General features: G+C 44.4%; 1 protein-coding gene across 1 annotated transcript in view; it reads right to left on the minus strand.

Annotated features, from left to right (window-relative positions):
* Positions 1-22,398, minus strand: part of GABRA5 (gamma-aminobutyric acid type A receptor subunit alpha5) — a 294,907-nt gene that overhangs the window by 67,615 nt on the left and 204,894 nt on the right. Inside the window, exon 8 of the mRNA XM_040336317.1 lies at positions 8,427-8,579. Within this exon, the coding sequence (XP_040192251.1) occupies positions 8,427-8,579 (153 nt within the window). The remainder of the gene's footprint in view (positions 1-8,426; positions 8,580-22,398) is intronic.

The raw sequence follows: 22,398 nt of genomic DNA on the forward strand, positions 1-22,398 counted from the left end.
AGTTACACTAATGAGTATGATAAACAATTTGCCTCCATACGTTGTTCAGATCTCTAACCTCATCAATTATGCTGCATCCTCTGGCTCCCTTCCTAAAGAGATGTTACAATCTGTCATTACAACAATTCCCAAACCCAGCAAGGATCCCCAAAAAGTGCAACACTGTAGACCTGGCTATCTCTCTTATCAATACAGATGTTAAATTGTAGCTAGAAGATTACCTACTTTCATTCCCTCACTGATACACCATGACCAGGTAGGATTCATTCCGGGCCCACAAGCCCCAGATGCCACAAAAAGGCTAATTTTTCTTTAATTTATGACTTGGAAGCCAAGAAAACACCTTCTCTGATTCTCTCTCTTGGATTAAGAGAAGGCGTTTGATCTAATACATTGGGGATTCTTGCAGGCCGTATTGGAAACATTTGGTATCACGGACTGGTGAAAAAAAAACCACAGAGGTGAACAAATAACACCAAAAGAAAGCTCTATTTGTGGGGGGGGAAAAGAACATACATTTTATTTGGGTACAGTGTTGCACAACTGCGCAATTGTCAGCTAAAGTAATGCAGTGCCATATCGCAAAAAATGGCCTGGTCAGGAAGGGGTTTAAATCCTTCCGATCATTAAGTGGTTAAAGCATCCCTTAAAGCTTTGACATCCCTATTATCTTACAACTTTCCAGTTCTCAGATCGATTGTTTTGCCTATTGATATCCTTAACCGCTTGCTGCCCGCCAAATAGCAAAATGACGGCGGCAAAGTGGTTCTGTTATCCTGATCGGATGTCTTATGATGTGATCAGGATAAATAGTCGGTGCACGCCCGCGGAGACACACAGCATTGCGATCAGTGGTGCGGCGTGTCAGTTTGACACACCGCAACTCCGATCTAAGTAAAGAGTCTCTGACAGAGACTCTTTACCATGTGATCAGCTGTGTCCAATCACGGCTGATCACAGTGTAAACAGGAAAAGCCATTTATCAGCTTTTCCTCACTCCGAGTAAAGGAGAGCCGATCGGCTGTTCCTCTGACAGGGGGGTCTGCGCTGATTGATTATCATCACAACACCCCCCCCCCCGAGGATGCCCACACTAGTCACCACCAGGTATGCCACCCATGGCCACCAGGGATGCCACTCAGTGCCCAGAATGGATGCCAATCAGTGTCAAACAATAATGCCTTCCATCAGTGATGCCCATCAGTACCATCCATCAGTGTACATCAGTGCCACCTATCAGTGCAGTACAACGTTTTATAACAGAAAATAAAAATCCTAGAGTTGATCAAATACCACCAAAAGAAAGCTCTATTTGTGGGAACAAAATTATAAAAATGTAGTTTGAGTGCAGTGATACATGACCGCGCAATTGTCATTCAAAGTGCGACAGCGCTGAAAGTTGAAAATTCGTTTTGGCAGGAAGGTGTATAAGTACCCTGTATTGAAGTGGTTAAAGACATAATACCTGATCTAAACTTAACACCCTGGATAAATTGAAGGGTCTGTACCCTGCAACACATTTATAGGGACAATAAACTTTTACCTTTCCGTGCCTTGCAGAATACCTTTGCTTTACCGTCTTCTGAGTTTTATAATTATATAAGAATTTACCACTACAGTATTTACACGCCTGTGCAATCCCTCCTAGGACCACTCTCCCAGTCCCAATTCTGCAATTCTACGAAACTCCTAAATACTTGGAACACAAAATTTCCTTTTTTTACTCCTACTTTACCAACCAAAATGTTCCCATTATGTCTCCTTCCTTAAACAAATGGGAACTGACTCTGGGTTGTAAAATATCTCTCCTGGCAGAAAATACTTTCCTTGACCCGCCAAAGCCTCCCGTTGTACAAATCACTGGGAGTCCTATTTTAAAATTCTCCACCTCTGATAAGTAACACCCTTGAAACTCTTTAAAATGTATTCCAACAATTCCCCCCATTGGTGGCGCCAATGTGTAGAACCAGGCTCATTACTACATATCACGTGGTCTCACATCCTATTGGCATGAAATTTTCAAGCTGTTAGCAGGGGTCATAGATACAATAACCAACCCAGACCCTAATCAGGCCTTACTCCACATAGACATATAGCTACACCCTCCTTAATTTCAGGACTATCATTATCCGCTATGCACTCTCCATGCATTAAAATTAGCTGAGACAGTCGCAAAACTCAATCACCAATGTGTTATGGAACGGAGACTTGCTTTAAATAACTTCTCATTCTCCAAAATTGTCCGAATGTGGTCACTATGGATACACAATCCTAATTGTTCAGTGTCATGTTGAGAATTTATTCCACACTGAAGTGAAGATGTATACATTCATGCTATACTTGACTGTTATGCTGTTTTCCTGCATACTCTGACCTATGTTTCTCCCATCCCCTTGCCCCCCGTTTACCCCCTCTTCTTCCTCACCCTCTCCCCTACCCCCTCAAATTCTTGACCAGACCCTTTCCTTAAGTTCTTGCTCCCATTGTTAGGTGGCCATATGTCCATATGTCATATAAAGCTCTACCATCCCTGTTTGTCTAAGTCATGTTTATACAGATCTTCCTGTATTGTTTCTAAACTGGAAACTCAACTAATTACTATGTCTCATGTTTAAACTTCATAAAAACGACTTGAACATATTGTTTATTGAAAGTCATATATATCAGTATACACCCACACTATGTTTACCATAGTTACTTTACTCTTTGACTAAGATCCATAAGTGGAGAAAAATGCATCAGCAGGAGAGGTGTTTAGTGGAGGCAGACCTTGTAAACAAAATACACCTGGTTTTTAAAAAGAACACAGAGTTGCCATATGAGCATTGAATTTCAATGCCCGTTTTAGAGGCATTTTCTTACCTTAATGGCAGTAGTCACTTTTCAAATCACGCATCTTCCACAGCAGTCATGTCACAGATTGTGAAAATGAACAGATTCAACTTTCTACCCTATAACTAACATGTCTTGGCATTCTGAAAGACACTGCCATAGGAGCTTCAAAGCTTCCTTTAACCCAAGTGTATAACAGCTTATAATAGATACACTTTCATTTTTCACTATACTGCCTTATTTTCCTTAAAGGGGTTGTAAAGGTTCATTTTGTATTTTCTAAATAGGTTCCTTTAAGCTAGTGCATTGTTGGTTCACTTACCTTTTCCTTCCATTTCCCTTCTAAATGTTTTTTATTCTTGGTTTTCTTTGTTTGAATTTCTCACTTCCTGTTCCTCCTCAGTAAGCTGTTCAGTAAGCTGTTCTGGCCGAATAACCACCGCTCGGGTCAGTGTGGCCAACCGTCCGTATTTTTACGTACAGTTCGTAAAAACGGGCACTTTTTCCCCCCGTTTGTAAATGTCTGTGGTTGCGGGAATGTGCCAGTAAAAGTAGCCGAGATTGGTTCGGCTTGGAACAGCGCATGGAGATTGGAGGCAGGGGGTGATTGGAGGCAGGGGGTGATGGTGGCTGTGGTGGCACCGCAGAGAGGGATGGAGGCAGGGGGCAATGGAGGCAGGGGGAGATTGAAGGCAGGGGGAGATTGGAGGCAGGGGGTGTTGGTGGCAGGGGGTGATTGGAGGCAGGGGGTGATTGGAGGCACCGCAGAGGGGGGTGGTGGCACAGCAGAGGGTGGTGGATGGAGACAGGGGTTGTTGGTGGCACCGCAGAGGGGGGTGGAGGCAGGGGGCCTGGGGGAGATTGGAGGCAGGGGGAGATTGGAGGCAGGGGGAGATTGGAGGCAGGGGAAGATTGGAGGACCTGCAGAGGGGGGTGAAGGCAGGGGGTGTTGGTGGCAGAGGGGGATGGAGGCAGGGGTGATGTGACTAAATAATTTGCCCTTATATTGAAAATAACAAAAAAAAAAAAAATTATTTTAATATCTACCTTAAATCACATAGCGTACTTGTTTGTAGCCTAAATACTGAAATTTGCACCTAAAAATTAAATTTATTAACTTTTGTGAAATGCCAGTAAAAACGTGGCTGCGCCAGTAAATTTTGGCTGTCGTGCCGGTAAATTTCAATCTGGTAGGTTGGGTGATGGTGGCAAGTTTACTGAGGAGAAACAGGAAGTGCACTAGCTTAATGAAACCTATTTAGAAAATAAAAAACAAACCTTTACAACCCCTTTAATCTTAACAGGAAATCCACCAATGGAACGATGACTTTATAACAGCTACAATTCAGCCAATAATGACAGTTAGTAAATTGTTTATACCAGGTAAGTATTAAAAATTTATGAAAGTCAATTTTTATCACAATATTTCATTTAGAAGGCTTTTATTTCTTCTTGAGTTAAACAGTTATAAACATGCAAAAAAATTCAATGTTCGGTACAATCAATGTTCTTTCTGTAGACTTCATGTTCTCTTCTATGACAATTAAAGATTTCATTGTTAAAGAGTCTATTTTTGTCTCCATCACCCTTCGATTTATGTTCTGTTCCTACAAAGAAATGTGAAGGAGTGTTTGTTTTAACTTTACAATTCTTCTGTTACATCCTTTTCAAAGGAAGTTCAAAAGGCTTGTGATTACTGTATAAAGGTCTGAGAATAGAGATAGATCTCCTGTAATGTTTAATGTGATTTCATTCATTCTAATCGTGAAAGAAATGGATGAAAGCACTGCATGTACATTTCAAAAATATTTTTTTTTTTAAATAGTTTTATTTTTATTTCCTCTTATCAAATGATTATAGTAACAGTGGGAGTCCTTGTAAAGGTAGCTTATTAGTTACCCACCAAGCTGGTAAACATAATAACAAGCGGGGGCTCATAAACCACAGGTCTTCTATTTATAAAAACCTTGGCTAAGAAAAACAGTGCTGTTGATCCCACATTAGCAACTTCGTCTTCGTCTTCAGACGTGTGAAATTAGGTTGGTTTCTGTGGGTAATACCTAAACTACCCTTTTCAGTTTTTTGTCTTTGTTTTCTGAAATTATTCCTGGGAGAGATGGATCAAAAAATAAATAATAATAATAATATTGAGCCTAAAGTTTACAAAGGAATTAGGAGAAACTACAGTAGGTGACTGCGATATTGTGTCAATCTCGCTCCCTTTCTCGGCGAGATTGACTACCTACGAGCCCCGTCGCAGGAGCCAGCGCCGAGCCGGCTCACCGCGATGGGAAAAAGCCGTCATAGAAGCGACGGGGATCCGACTTGGATTCCCGCCAATTCTAGCTGGGGCATTTGGTATGAATCATGAGGGGGAACTCCACGCCAAATTTTAAATAAAAAAACGGCATGGGTTCCCCCCCAGGGGCATACCAGGCCCTTAGGTCTGGTATGGATTGTAAGGAGAACCCCCTACGCCGAAAAAAAGACGTGGGGGTTCCCCCACAATCCATACCAGACCCTGCGGCCCCCCCACCCCAAAGCACCCTGTTCCCATGTTGATGAGGACAGGGCCTCTTCCCGACAACCCTGGCCGTTGGTTGTCGGGGTCTGCGGGCGGGGGCTTATCGTAATCTGGGAGCCCCCTTTAACATTTTTGCACATCCAGTGCATTGCCAGCACCATCTGCTTCTGAGTGGACATCAATTACCCTAGTGAGCTCACCTGGAGCGGCAGCTTTCTTACCTGAAGGGCAGAAGATCTCATGGATGGAAAGGTGAAAAAATGAATGAAGTTCCACTGGTACACATTGATGGGTTTTTATCATTCCAACCCAGCAGGCTGAATGAAAAAAAAACTGAGGTGCTCGGGAGGAGCGTACAGCAATCTCCCCACTAAGCTATTGTGTCCTGACAGGGGGACCGCCCCACGCCCACCAGAACACACTGGTCTGCCTTTGATGCCATTGGCTGATCGAATGCCAAGTGGCTGCTTTTTTACCAGCATGCCTGTTTGACAGTTGGCGGATGTTCAGCTGGTTTCTGTTGGACAGGCTGCTGTACATATGGGGTGAACAGGGCAGCCATCACAAATTTTGGGGCACCTTACACAGCTTTAGGCAGGGCCCCCCTGGAGCAGAGAACTGAAGGGGGGGGCTGACAAAAAAAAACAAGTGTAATCTCTTCTCTCCTGACGTGACATAATAAGCGGGGGCCTGTAAGGGGCCCTGGGGACCATTGGGCCCTTTACATTTAAAAAAGCGGGAGGGGGCCAGCCGGACCTGTAAGGGGCCCTGGGGACCATGGGGCCCAATACAGGTGTAATGCAAAGAAAAAACGGGAGGGGGGCCCACCAGGTGTAATGCCTGTACCCCCCTGATGGTGGCCCTGGGGGTGAATGTCTGCTGGTTTCTGTGTACCAGCTGCTATTCGCTCAGTGTGCACCAGGCTTAAAGGGGTTGTAAAGGTAATTTTTTTCCTAAATAGCTTCCTTTACCTTAGTACAGTCCTCCTTCACTTACCTCATCCTTCCATTTTGCTTTTAATTGTCCTTATTTCTTCTGAGAAATCCTCACTTCCTGTTCTTCTGTCTGTAACTACACACAGTAATACAAGGCTTTCTCCCTGGTGAGGAGTGCTGTGCTCACCCCTCCCCTGGACTACAGGAGAGTCAGAACGCTCTCTATGTTACAGATAGAGAAAGGAGCTGTGTGTTAGTGGGCGTCCTGACTCTCCTGTAGTCCAAGGGAGGGGGCGAGCACGACACTCCACACCAGGAAGAAAGCCTTGCATTACTGTGTGGAGTTACAGACAGAAGAACAGGAAGTGAGGATTTTTCAGAAGAAATAAGGACATTTAAAAGCAAAATTGAAGGATGAGGTAAGTGAAGGAGGACTGCACTAAGGTAAAGGAAGCTATTTAGGAAAAAAAATTGTACCTTTACAACCCCTTTAAGATTGTAATCTTCTTGAGGGCAGGGACCAATGTGAATGTAAGATATATATATATATATATATATATATATATATATATATATATATATATATATATCACTGTTTAAATTGATGGTATCTTTAACCACTTAAGGACCGCCGCCTGTAAATATATGTCGGCAGAATGGCACGGCTGGGCAGATGGACGTACCGGCACGTCCTGTACATCTACCCAGCCGTGGGTCGCGGGCGCGCGCCCGCAACCCGGTACGAAGCATCCGGGACCAAGACCGCGGGACCCGCGGACCTGATCGCCGCTGGGGTCCCGCGATCGGTCCCCGGACCTGAAGAACGGGGAGAGCCGCGTGTAAACACGGCTTCCCCCTGCTTCACTGTGGCGGCTGCATCGATCGTGTCATCCCCTTTATAGGGAGACACAATCAATGACTTCACTCCTACAGCCACACCCCCCTACAGTTGTAAACACACACTAGGTGAAACATAACCCCTTCAGTGCCCACTGTGGTTAACTCCCAAACTGCAGCTGTCATTTCCACAATAAACAATGCATTTTAAATGCATTTTTTGCTGTGAAAATGACAATGGTCCCAAAAATGTGTCAAAATTGTCCAAAGTGTCCACCATAATGTCGCAGTCACAAAAAATAATCGCTGATCGCCGCCATTAGTAATAAAAAAAAAATGCAATAAAACTATCCCCTATTTTGTAAACGCTATAAATTTTGCGCAATCCAACCGATAAACGCTTATTGCAAATTTTTTTACCAAAAATATGTAGAAGAATACGTATCAGCCTAAACTGAGGAAAAAATGTTTTTTTTTATATATTTTTGGGGGATATTTATTATAGCAAAAAGTAAAAAATATTGCATTTTTTTTCAAAATTGTCGCTCTATTTTTGTTTATAGCACAAAAAATAAAAACCGCAGAGGTGATCAAATACCACCAAAAGAAAGCTCTATTTGTGGGAAAAAAAGAACGCTAATTTTGTTTGGGAGCCAAGTCGCACGACCGCTCAATTGTCAGTTAAAGCGGCGCAGTCCCGAATCGCAAAAAGGGGCCTGGTCCTTTACCTGCATTTTGGTCCGGGGCTTAAGTGGTTAAGTAATACATAATTCCTGATAGAGATCTGAAGCCTGTCATTGCAGACCACCCTGCCAGTTGTCTCATCGCTTCTTTCTGATTTATTGTCCCAGAACAAGCATGCAACAAGCAAAGTGAAAAGTCCTAATCTGCAAACTTTTTCAGGTGTCTGGCAATTTGTGGCAAAGTACTAAGAACACCGGGAGACAAGGGAGAGAAAAAAAAGCTACATTTTACCTTGTTTTTCAGTACAAATAGCCTATAAAAAATTCCACTGAGATTCTATAGCTTCCATGACAGATTATAAATACATATAGGGCATTGGCAGAGCAACCTATCAAATAAAAGTGTTTAATATCCTGAAAAAAATAGTGTGACATTTTTTTTGGTAGTCGCAATTTATTTTTATTTTTTTGGTGTAGTCTCATAGATTGCAATGACCCCTGGACATGAAGGGTTAAATATCTGGTCTTATACGTATACTGATTATGCATATCAATGAGAGAGAAATATGGAACTTTTTTTTACTTTTGAGACAAAAGTGCATACTTGTCACTTACCAAAAACTGTCCTTGCTGGAACCGACTCTCTGTTTAACCAGAACGACACTTGGGATAATATGACCGTCATTATACAAGGCAGGTAGGTCTGGATAACAAAATAGCCGATTTTTCTTTTCAAATGGAAATGTGCTGTCATGACAGTGTATTCTCCTAAAATAAAAACACAATAATAATAATAATAAAAAATCAGAAGCTGTCATTTGATTTCTATTATGAATAAATACACTGGGCACGCAATCCACTGCACATATGAAAAGAAACAAATGAGAAGAAAAGTGATTACAGCCCGGCTGAGAGCCTTGATGAGGTTTAGAAAATCCATTGAGGACTGATGCTTTCCCGTACAAAATCGGATTTCTGTATTTTACTAATCCCTGGTTACAATCTGTGTCCTGCTCTTTGTGATCCAGCGTGCAGGCAGAATCCTTCCTACCCAGCTGTACTAGAGGTGGCTTTACTGCACCGATCTGTCCACCGGGAACAACCACACACTGACACGGGTGGAGGAAACACTGACACAGGAGGAGATCCTGCCACTGACACGGGTGGAGGAGACACTGACACAGGAGGAGACCCTGCTACTGACACGGGTGGAGGAGACACTGACACAGGAGGAGACCCTGCTACTGACACGGGTGGAGGAGACACTGACACAGGAGGAGACCCTGCTACTCACACGGGTGGAGGAGACACTGACACAGGAGGAGACCCTGCTACTGACACTGGTGGAGGAGACACTGACACAGGAGGAGACCCTGCTACTCACACGGGTGGAGGAGACACTGACACAGGAGGAGACCCTGCTACTGACACGGGTGGAGGAGACACTGACACAGGAGGAGATCCTGCTACTGACACGGGTGGAGGAGACACTGACACAGGAGGAGACCCTGCTACTGACACGGGTGGAGGAGACACTGACACAGGAGGAGACCCTGCTACTGACACGGGTGGAGGAGACACTGACACAGGAGGAGATCCTGCTACTGACACGGGTGGAGGAGACACTGCCACTGGTGGAGAAGATACTGCCACTGACACGGGTGGAGGAGACACTGACACAGGAGGAGACCCTGCTACTGACACGGGTGGAGGAGACACTGACACGGGAAGAAGAGCTACTGCTACTGAAAAGGGTGGAGGAGAAACACTGCCACTGGTGGAGAAGATACTGCCACTGACACTGGTGGAGGAGACACTGACACGGGTGGAGTTGATACTTCTACTAACACGGGTGGAGACACTGACACAGGAAGAGGAGATACTTCTACTGAAAAGGGTGGAGGAGACACACTGCCACGGTTGGAGGATATACTGCCACTGACACGGGTGGAGGAGACACACTGACACGGGTGGAGCAGGCACACTGCCTGACTGTGCTGACCCTGAACTGTTCTGCTGGGACTGCCCGTGGACATGCCGTGCTGTGTAGCCTACCTCCTCCCTCTTCTCATACTTAAAGTGACCGGAGACTTACCGTTTATAGCCGACAATAACGCTGCCATGATGGTCAACTGGTAAAGTTCCATTATTCTTATTTCTACCCTGTTGTAGAACCTTAGTAGTGCTGTGATTGGCATCCCTTGTCTCTAACCACCTCTAACTTGGGTATCTCCAAGTGTATAGAAGGCTTGGATCCCATGTGTCTTTCTAAGGCAAATATAAGTATATGTGTTCACTGGTTGTTTCTGTATGGCAAGCCTTTGTGTAGGTCAGGGGTCTCCAAACTTTCTAAGCAAAGGGCCAGTTTACTGTCCTTTAGGCTTTAGGGGGGCCGAACTGTGACCAGTGGGAGTAGAAAATTCCCCAGTGTCCTGACAAAATAGGCAACTGGACAGAAAATCTAACCAAGTCACTTCCTCTTTCTTTAAACCATCAATATTTGGACGAATTGGTGTTTGGACACAACACCGGTGTAGTGTCACAGTTTGCTGCCTATCCTAGAATGCTGCGGAAGTCACGTGGCGGCCAACTGCGCATGCGCGATGCGTTCCAAACGCAAGTGCGATGCGTTCCAATGGATTTACCACCGTACACACCAGCGAACCCGGCATTCAGGGCGACGTGGATTTAGAGGAAAGTGGTCAGTCGGCCTCACGTCCTAGCTTCGCTCGGACGGCTCGCTCGGCCTCCTGGCTCTTTTTTTAACATCCTCCAATCCATGGGTATGTTAAGGAAAGAGCCTGGATGCCGACTGAGGTTTCACTGGTGTGTACTGTCGTGAATCCATTGGAACGCATCGCATTTGCGATTGGAACTCATCGCGCATGCGCAGTTGGCCACCACGTGACTTCCGGAGCATTGTACGATAGGCAGCAAACTGTGACAATACACCGGCTACCGAATACAGTCCAGTACAGGAAGATTTTACTGTTGTGGCTATCAAGAAAAAAGTTGTCACCGCCTCGGAGGCGGCCATTTTCTTGGTTAGTTTCAGAGCGAAGTAACAATCTCTGCTCATATCTTGCACCGGGCTCTATTTCGATTGCTGGTGTTGAGGCCAAACATCAATTTGTGAAAATAATCAGCAATTCGTCAAAATCTGCAATTCACGGTTTAAAGAAAATGACGCGGGTTGCTCATTTTGCTAGGTTTGACATTTTGTCAGAACACTGGCATCAGTACCATATCATTGGTTTTAATGAGAGGAATAGTATCCCATTGTTGATATCAATGAGGAGAGTAGTACCTCATTGATGGTGTCAGTAGGGGGAATGGTGCCCCATCATAGGTGTAAGTTGGTGAAATAGTGCCCCAATGGCCAGATAAAGGCAAGCAAAGGGCCACATCCAGCCCCCAAGCCACAGTTCGGAGACCATTTGTGTATTTCATTTAAAGCAACCTTTCTCAGCTAGAGTTCATTCAGAAGTTACTACGGGTTCCTTTGAGAAATTCTGCCTCTTATGCAGCGTACACACGACCGTTTTTCATGACAAGAAAAATGGCATTTTTTAAATCGGTCGTTAAAAACGGTCGTGTGTAGGCTCCAGAGCATTTTTCTCGACAAGAAAAATGGCCATTAAAAATTTAGAACATGCTCTATTTTTTCTCGTTGTTTTTCACGTAGTCGTTTTTCTCATCGTGAAAAACGGTCGTGTGTACGCTTTAACGATGGTGAAAAAACACGCATGCTCAGAAGCAAGTTATGAGACGGGAAATTAGCATAACCAGCCCAAAGGGTGGCGCCATTCGAATGGAACTTCCCCTTTGAAGTGCCGTCGTACGTTTTGTACGTCACCGCGCTTTGCTCGAGCATTTTTTATCACAATTGTGTGTATGCAAGGCTTGAGAGGAATCACGTCAAGAAAAACATCGTTTTTTTCCATGACATGAAAAATAGTCGTGTGTACGCGGCTTAAGGACTCATTCATGCTATGCGCAATGTCTGGTGTTAGACACATGATACAGAAGCCATGTGTTAAAGGGTTAACGGGGTGTTAAAGGGTAAAACAAAATAAAAAAAACAAGTAAAAAGTGCAGTGTGTAATTATTAGCAGGGGTTCCTTGAAACCAGAACGTTTTTTAAAGGGTTCCCCCATGTTAAAAAGGCCGAGACGTGTATGTATAACCTTTCAAGCCTTTTTTTAAGGTTTTAAAGGGTTTTTTTTTTTTTTTTGCTGTCTGTGTATTATTGGGAAAAAGTTTCCTACACTTTCTGTCCTGGAGATGCAACTGAAAGTTAAAAAAAAGAAATCTCCCAAAGTGAAGGGAATTGTCTTCTTAGACAGGTGGCCCCTTTAGACAATGATGTTCTTACCTCCTGTTCTGAGGACAAATCTAAGGTTACATTCACACTTGTGCGATTTGTCATGCTTCTTTGGACATGACAGGTGGGATCCCTTTTTTAATGGCACCGTTCAGATCACGACTTTGGTGCGACTAGGTCCAGAGAGTGTAAAGTCGGATCAATATCGCCCTCAAAGTTGCACCAAAGCTGCCCTCCAAAATCGAACTGGAAATTGTCGCTGTAGTGTGAATGGAGCCTTAAATGTTTAATTTCCCTTCACTTTTTTCTTAGTGACAATGGTCGTCAGTATAAATAAATACATTAATCTCACTAATGTGGACACAGACAACATTAAAAACTTGAGTGTCTAATTATTTCGCTCTCAATTGAAAAAAATAAAAACGTTTTAAGTCGTGATACACTTTAAAGTCCAACTCTGGAAAACTTGAAAATTATCTTTTGCAGTAGGGATGCATCCACACTGAAATAGCTAATCGATCATTTATTTGAGGGAAGAGTAAAAGCGCTACTACCTACCTGATCCTCCACTCCCTTATTGTGCTGCACTCCCCCACGCTCCGCAGAGTGGACTGTTGCTTGGCATCATTGGCCCGGATTCAGAAAGGAGATACAACGGCGTATCTCCGGATACGCCGTCGTATCTCTGAGTGCGGGCCGTCGTATCTATGCGACTGATTCATAGAACCAGTTACGCATAGATTTCCCTAAGATCCGACCGGCATAAGTGTCTTACACCGTTGTATCTTAGGCTGCATATTTAAGCTGGCCGCTAGGTGACACTTCCGTATATATACGCAAGGAATATGCTAATTAGGTATTTACGCCGATTCAGAAACGTACGTCCGGCCGGCGCATTTTTTTACGTCGTTTACGTTAGGCTTTTTTCGGCGTAAAGTTACCCCTGCTATATGAGGGGTATCCTGTGTTAAGTATGGATGTCGTTCCCGCGTCGAGTTTTGAACATTTTACGTCGTTTGCGTAAGTTGTTTGCGAATAGGGATGTACGTAAGTTACGCTCACGTCTAAAGCAATGACGACTTGCGGCGTAATTTCGAGCATGCGCACTGTTTTTTTTCACGAACGGCGCATGCGCCGTTCGTAAAATACGTCAAGTACGTGGGGTCACAGTGATTTTACATAAAACACGCCCACATCATCCCCATTTGAATTAGGCGTGCTTACGCCGGACAACATACGTTACGCCGCCGTAACTAAGGGCGCAAGTCCTTTCTGCATACGGAACTTGCGCCCTAAATTACTCCGGCGTAACATATCGCAGATACGTTACGCCCGCGGATAGATAGACAAATCTATCTGAATCCGGGCCATTGTATCAGAATCGTAGACTGCTGGAGCGTTGGGGAGAAGATGCTGCATGGACCAGTCTATCAGCATAGAGGATCAGGTAAGTAAATTTAGTTTAACAAGTTCTTTAGACCTAAATGAGCAATTAATCCTTGCAGCATAGGGGAAACCCCACTACAAGGGATCATTTTCAAGTGTGCCAGAGTTGAGGTTTAAAGTTCGGCAGCCTGTTGCATTATGGTGCTGTGATGGCTGGCATTGGAGCTGCGTTCATCCAAGCTGACCAAGGCCTGCCATCTTATTATATAAGAAAGTAGCGTCTGTGTGACCTGGAGACACGTGATGTCAGGAATCCCCCACTCCTCCTTCTCCCCCCCTGATACAATCAGATCATCCAAGGGAAGCACAGAGCTAGCACAGCAGCAGGCTTTTAAGAGGCGAGCAGCACGTGTCCCGTGTGGATTAAACCTTTCTTTCCTCTAATGCTTACACATCTGGCAGCTCCGCTTGTACTCAGCCATAGAGAGCCCTACCGTCTTCTAAGCCACATGCGTGTTTGTGATCATGCCGATAGGTGCATTGTGACATTGACCCTGCTTGTACCCCTGAAAGGCCACGTTGACAATGCAGGGGGGCTATTGTGGTGGAACATTCTTGATGGCTTTCTAATTCTAGCTATAGTAACCCTGGCCTTAAGCCACATGATCAGCAGCTTGTATGATGGATCACATGGCTTGTAGGCTCAGTGAATTACGCGTGGGTGCAATTATCCTGGTCTGAGCACTGCCATCCTCATGTCATGGGGGCCTTGCGTTGTTTGTCAGACTTGTATCACTAAGGAATGTATGTTTTGAAAATATTTTTACTTATTATGAAAATGTAGCCAGTTTGTATTGCTTTGGGTGTAGAAACTCTTTCCTGATTTTATTGCTGTCTATTAAAGATAGCCTATTGCATTAGAGCAGGGGTGCCCAACCAGTGGCCCTCGGAGCCCTCTGATGTGGCCCGCGACCTCCTGCTCTGGGATGGAATAGAATACTGTTATTAAAGGTAAGTTTATTACTAAAATCACAGTGTATATATGGGCATATCTGTTCCTGCAGCGGGTACTGGGCTGCTATTAAACTGATCTGCAGGTGCAGAGCAGTGCACCTGCGAGTTATCTGCTCTGAGCCATAGACATCTATTACCTGCGAGTTTGGTAAGCTTTCTGAAAGTGCACTAAACCTATAGGATATAATAGAAGTCTATGGCAAAGTGCAGCTAACCCGCAGGAAAGCCACAGGGGAACTGTGCTGCACTTTCAGTGCGGGCAGGGCCGCCATCAGGGGGGTACAGGCAGTACACCTGTAAGGGGCCCGGATGGCAACCCCCCACCCCCCCTTTTAAAAAAAAAATGTTTTATACAACAAAATGTATCTCTTTTTGTATTTTATTTTTGTTTTTAATAAAGGGCCCAGAGGTCCCCAGGGCCCCGGATGGCAACCTCCCCTTTTTTTATATTTATTTTATTTTTTTATTTTTATTAAAGGGCCCAGGGTGGCAACCCCCCTTTTTTTATAATTTTAATTTATATATTTTTTATTTGAATTTTTTTATTTTTATTAAAAGGGCCCAGAGGATGGCAACCCCCCCTTTTTTTGTATAAAACATTTTTTTAATATATATATATATATATATATATATATATATATTTTTTTTTGTTTCTTTTGTTTTATTTTTAATTTTTATTAAAGGGCCCAGAGGTCACCAGGGCCCCGGATGGCTTCCTCCCTTTATATATATATATATATATATATATCTATATATATATAGATATATATATATATTTTTTTTATTATTTCTTTTTTTTGTAAGGGTCAGCACCCAAAGCCCCCTGACCTCAATTTGCGGTGGCAGCACCCCCCGCTTCTGAAATTTGTGGCACCCCCCCCGCTTCTCAATTAGCACCCACCCCCCGTTCTCTGCTCCAGGGGGCCCATGCCTGAAGCTGTGTAAGGGGCCCCATAATTCCTGATGGTGGCCCTAAATGCGGGTAAACAACAGTTCATCGGTGTGAAAGGAGCCGTAGGCCCCTTTCACACAGTCAACCCAACCCAATCGGACCCTCCATTGGAGTGGCAGATGTAAATGGACTTGTGTCCATTTACAAACGCTTACCTCCAATCCGATCTGCTAAAAAAAAAGAGTAGAGTGGGTTCTATAGAGTAGAGTGGGCTGCCATCCACCCGCTCTGCTAATTGTGGCCCGCGACCAGTTACCAAGTCGCTTAAGTAGCCCTCACTCTTCAAAAGGTTGGGCACCCCTGCATTAGGGTGTGCACCCTAAACCTCAAACACACGTGCATGTGTGTCTACATATATATGACCCCGACACATTGATCTCCTTGCTGGCACAGGGAAAGAGAAGTGCATAAACACTTCTCTTAGGCCCCATACACACGAGAGGAATTTATCCGCGGATACGGTCCAGCGGACCGTATCCGCGGATAAATCCTCTCGAGGATTTGCGCGGATTTCCATGCGATGGAGTGTACTCACCATCGAATCGAAATCCGCGCCAAAATCCTCTAGCGATGACGTGTCGCGCCGTCGCCGCGATTATGACGCGGCGACGTGCGCGACGCTGTCATATAAGGAATTCCACGCATGCGTCGAATCATTACGACGCATGCGGGGGATCCCTTCGGACGGATGGATCCGGTGAGTCTGTACAGACCAGCGGATCCATCCGTTGGGATGGATTCCAGCGGATAGATTTGATAGCATGTCATCAAATATTTATCCGCTGGAAATCCATCCCAGGGGATAAATATCCGCGGAAACAGATCCGCTGGAGTGTAGACACCATAGGATCTATCCGCTGAAACCCATTCGCTGGGATTTTTCAGCGGATGGATTCTATCGTGTGTATGGGGCCTTATGGCTGAGCCGGTAAAAGGGCGATCATTCCCATCTTCCTGCTAGCATACAGAAAAGATAATACTAATGTAAATGGGGTGATTAGGGTGTGCCCAGGCACAGCCGGCACACCCTGTGCACACGCAAATGAAGACACCTATGAATTTTAAACAGAATTTCCCAAGAATTAGGAAATCACTAACCTCTGACAGCTGGCGCTGGAACAATTGTCCCCATTAGGAGTTCCCTCCTTATCTCCTGTTGCAGTGACAACAGTCAACAGTGTAATCTTCCTTCACTTTCTGTCTTGTTAACACAAGTCAATAGTGGGATTTTCTGACAATCCCTCGCCTCGCTACAGCAAACATAATAATGGCTTGAGATTACGTTGCCGTTAATTGTAATGATAGCCAGAATCTCATTATTATGAGCAATGATATTCACTCCACCATTTCTAGAGATTCGCTATACTTCTGGGGAAGCAGACTTGTTCTGAGAAATGCATCCAAAAAATTACCATCCTCCTACTGTCATTTGATCATCGGCATATTTTGGAAGGAAGAAGTATTGCTGTGCTTAGAATATATTAGCTGGATAGAAGAGGGATAAGGGGTAATACCATATGGGTGTATATTTTATTTGAATCTTGTATAACAGTGGCAGTCTCACTGCTTTTACTTTTTGATTGTATAAAATAAATTGTGAAAATTATTTTATATTTGACTATGAAGGTCTGTGACACCTTAAAGAGGAACTGCAGTGTGCTCACATCATTTGTAGTAAAAACATATTTTCCATCCTTAATCTTCCCTCCAACCACTTTGCATATTATTTTATATATACTGTGATTCTGTACTTGCCAAATATGCTGCAGAAATCTCCCTCCACTAAGTCTGGCTGCAGCCATTCTTACTGTGGGCAGCTGAAGCTGCTGCCTGTTCACTTCCTGGATTTACACAGACACACAGAGGCACACCTCCAGCTCTTTTGTAATGGGAGTTACTGATGCGCTAACCATACCGGGTATAAATACACAACGACTAAAACACCTCCAGCTCTGCAGCTCTCATTGGCCCTCTTATGACTCATCCCTATCCTGGCAAACTCTCACGAGAGTGTGAGAGAGAGAGCTGTGCATGATGTCATAAGCCTAGGCTTTTTACCAGACCAAAAACAGTAAGTGGGCTGTATAAGGTATTTACTGGCAGAAAAAAAAATGTTTTACTATCCAAGGTTAAAACAACAAGGATAGAAGATTTAATAGATGGAAAAATGAAAAAATGACTAAAGTTCTACTTTAAAACATCTCGGGGAATGGTGGTAAAAACAGCCATGGTTATATTGCCCCCAGCCACTCAGCTAAAGGTAACAGTTGGAGGAGGCTGTTCACATGAATGATGCTTTACGGTGTGGCTATTAGGGGCGGCCTGTCCATTGTGGGCGCACGGGAGCCTCCTCCCCTATCCACCGCTGTTGCCCTCCCTATCCATGCGCCTGGCCCCTTTCAGAATGCCAGGCACATAAATTCCTAAGGCAGGGGTGTTTTTTGAAGCACCTGATTAGTGCCAGAGGCTCTAATAGGCTTCAAAAATAGGGTGGGATCGGGGCGCAGAGCATTGCGTCTGAAGCCCACCCAGTTGTGTTGCATCAACGAATGAATATCAACACTGATCCTCCTCCCAGCCAGTCGGGAAGCGGGTCTGATACCCGTCACCCGATTGGCTGAAAGGACAAGCGATCTTATTGGATGCCTAGGAGCAGAGGAGAAGCGAGGAGGAGAAGACACAGAAGCCACTGCTCGTTGCCTGCAGCAGCCTGATGTCCGCCGATGCCCCGATCCCCGCCGATGCCTGATGTGCCCGTCACTGCCCGAACCCTGCTGATACCCGATGTGCCTGCCACTGCCCGATCCCCGCCGCTGCCGCCTAGATGGGGTAAGTGCTGGTGGACTGGCAGACATCGATGGGGGGTTTGAGGTGCGGGGGGGGGGGGCGTTTTTTGCTTCCCCCTCAAAACAAAAAAAACACCAACTTCCACTGATGTCAAATTTAAAATGACATGCCGACTTCACTGGTAGCACTGCCTGTCAAACTCGGCCGTTCGGCCTTATTTACATGGGCACACCGATTAGTACACCTACGTGAAGGGCCATGTTCACTTGCGTGGGATGCACAGATGTTTTGTGCAGCCCCATACAGGCAACCTTTTGTAATCGATGACAGGTGGCTGCGTGGACCTGTGCATCCTGGAATGTACATCTATGCAGGTCCCATGCACTGATCAGAATGCAGCCTGAACTCCTCTGCATGTTGCAAGGGTGAAGTCAGCACTTTGCATGGGTGTACACACCGTACACCTGTGTGAATGAGACCTTCATGTCAATGGAGCTGCACCGCAACCAAGAACCAAATGCTTGGCTCATGGTTGCAGTGCATTAGCCACATTATTATTAGGCTGGTCCCAGCACAACTCGAGAACTGCCGGTGTGTTATCCTGCTTAGTGTGGTCAGTTTTTAATAGGAAAGCAGAGGGACTGGCAGGAACACCAGGGATTTCACACAAAGGAAGAAATACAAAGAGAACAGGATACCTTCTCATACAAGTACATGGTACAGCAGGCACATATCAGGAATATGAAAGATTGGGTAATAAATGCTTTAAATACCATTGGGCAGAAAAAAGGCATTCAGAAAGGGTCAGAATAACCTTTTAAACCCCTGACAGCGGCTGCTTAGCCGCACTCTGAAAAGCGGTTTAACGCAGATTGCTTTTTCAGAACGCTGGCTAGAGTGTTATACAAGTACAGTAGTCCTATATTATGTGATGTTCTCTCATTTTCTATATTGACAATTGTGTTCAGCCTTCTATGGTAGTCTAACAAATGGATGAAAGCACCCACTTTTATTGTAATGACGGTAATGAGGAAGCCCACTTGCTTACTGGGCACATATACCCCCTTCCTGCCTAGGTGAAATTTCAGCTTTCAGCATTGCGTCGCTTTAAATTAAAATTGCGCGGTCGTGCGACGTGCCCTTCCAAACAAAATTGACGTCCTTTTTTTCCCACAAATAGAGCTTTATTTTGGTGGTATTTGATCACCTCTGCGGTTTTTATTTTTTGCACTGTAAACAAAAAAACAGCGACAATTTTGAAAAAAACCACAATATTTTTTACTTTTTGCTATAATAAGTATCCCATTTAAAAAAAAAAAAAAAAAAAATTCTCAGTTTAGGCCATTATGTATTCTACATATTTTTGGTAAAAAAAAATTGCAATAAGCGTATAGTGATTGGTTTGCGCAAAAGTTATAGTGGCTACAAAATAGGGGATAGGATTCTGTCATTTTTTTTATTATTATTTTTTTTACTAGTAATACGGCGATCTGCGAATTTTGTCAGGACTGCGATATTGCGGCAGACACATCGGACACTTTTGACACATTTTTGGGACCATTCACATTAATACAGCGACCAGTGCTATAAAAATGCATTGATTACTGTATAAATGTGACTGGCAGGGAAGGGGTTAACACTAGGGGGCGAGGATGGGGTTAAATGTGTATCCTGGGTGTGTTCTAACTGTGTGTGGAGGGGGACTGACTGGGGGAGGTGACCGATGCTGTGTCCCTATGTACAAGGGACACAGCATCTGTCTCCTCTCCCTGACAGGACGTGGAGCTCTGTGTTTACAGGTAAGTGTGTGATCTGAGGTAAGTAATATATAATGAGCTAGTATGCTATGCATACTAGCTCATTATGCCTTTGTCTTGCAGGGATTTTATTTTTTTCATTTTTTTCAGTTGGGTTTACAACCACTTTAATCTTTCTACTCCAATGATTACATTTGTGGTTACAACAAACCTGTGCTTTTCCCAAGTTGCTTCTCTTTCAGGCCTGGTTCACACCTTTGCATTTTTTTGTGCGTTTTTAGTTTTGCAGAAACACATTATAGTCTATTTAACATGATTCCCTATGGATGTATTTCACATCTGTGTATTTTATGGAAAGGGCTAGAGACTTGTTCAGGTTTTTGGTTCCATTGACTTCAATGGATCAAAAACGTGTATTGAAAAACACAAAATGCACCCGGAATATGCAAACTGCAACCTGCATAGGTGTGAATCAGGCCTTTGTGTGGACATGGCTCACAGCAGGGATCTGATGCTTCCCGGTTCTCTGTTTCTGGGATGAAACAGGCCCGAATTTTTGGCTGAATTTGAAACCTGAAACGGAGCCAAGGACGCACAGAACCCCTGTGCAATACGCTCGACGGCAACCCTGCAGATGTAAACCGACTCTTTTAAGAGCGGGGCACACTCTCCTGTAATGCGAATTGGATGTGGGGAAGACCACATCCAAATCGCACTAGTGTGAACCCAGCTTAATACCCCCTGTCCAGCACCTTTCCTAGGTTCCCTTGTCAAAAGCTTTGTGCAAGTTACAAGCCTTTAAAGGGCTGAGAACTCTATCCCTGTCCCTATTTGACGGACTTGATCCAACTGCCAAGCACCAGTGTTGTGTCATGCTCTTCAATACCCAGAAGTACAGGGGATGTTTTTTTAACGGGAGAGGGAAAAAAGGTGAGTATATGCTGCTGGCGTGGAAGGGAGTGGGATCAAAACTTTTGCACCGAACCGATGCTGAGTATTTTCACAAGTGCTCGAAAAAATGCTCCGATACCTAAAACCGATACCTTTGCAGTGCGATTTGTCTGGGTTCAAACAGGAGTGGTGCGGGAATTCACATGTAATTCAGACAGGAATCACACCGCATTCCTTTTCAGATCACATTTGGCTCAAATCATGCCGCAAAAGTATCAGTTCTCGGCATCGGCGAGTACTTGACCAATGTAAAAAAAAAAAAGAGGACACTGTATTATGTAGTAAGATTGCATATGCAAATTATTACCCATGGGAATTAGGAGCCTGTTGTGCCATTGGTTACAGCACACTTCTGGTTATTCAGTAGGTAAACAATGGCACAACATATGCATATTAGTCATTTCAAATATGTTGCTGGAAGTATTGATGTATGTGTGTATACTCTGTAGGGGGGATTTACTAAAACTGGAGCACTGATGCAGTTGTGCATGGTAGCAAAACAAATTCTAGCTTGTTCAATTAATCGTTGACACTAAAACCTGGAAGCTGATTGGTTCCTATGTAGAGCTGCCCCAGATTTTGCACGCTCCAGTTTTAGTAAATGTCCCTCTGTATTAGAGCGTATGCTACCCCAACATTTCCTATTCTTGAAATATGTCTGAAGTACCATGTACTTGTGTTAAAAATGGTTGTTTTCTCTTTGCATTGCTTTGTTTGTTTGAAATACCTGGTGTTCCCACCAGTCCCTCTGCTTTCCTGTTTCAAACTGATCACACTAGGCATGAGAGCACATCCATCTCAGCATGGTCGGCCTGCACTGGGGGAACAACCTGCCTGTCTCATTCAATGATCAGATTTCTGCTGACACACCCTGCCCAGCTATGACACGCACAGCCATTCATTGCGGAGATCAGTGTGCTGCTGTTTCTCCACCCCCACCTATCTGAGCTCTTTTTGCAGCTTCTCTCATGAAACTGCATGTAAATACATTCTGTGCAAATGGAGCAAAATTTAAGGTTCAAAGACTATGGGCCAGATTCACAAAAAGATACGATGGTGTATCTCCTGATACACCATCGTTTCTCTGACTTAAACTGGTCCTATCTATGCGTCTGATTCATCGAATCAGTTACGCATAGATATGGCTAAGATCCGACAGTGTTACATTGTGTTACACTGTCGGATCTTATTTTCAATTTGAAAATGGCGCCGGGGGCGTTCCCGCTGATTTACGTTGAATAATATGTAAATCAGCGAGATACGCAAATTCACAAACGTACGCGGACCCGACGCAGTGTTCTTACGTTGTTTCCGTAGCGGCTTTCCCGGTGTATACTTACCCCTGCTTCTATGAGGCGCAGCCAATGTTAAGTATAGCCGGCGTTCCCGCGTTGATTTTGAATTTTCTTACGTTGT

This window comes from Rana temporaria, chromosome 2 (assembly GCF_905171775.1).
Source record: "Rana temporaria chromosome 2, aRanTem1.1, whole genome shotgun sequence".
In the NCBI taxonomy this organism is placed as follows: Eukaryota; Metazoa; Chordata; class Amphibia; order Anura; family Ranidae; genus Rana; species Rana temporaria.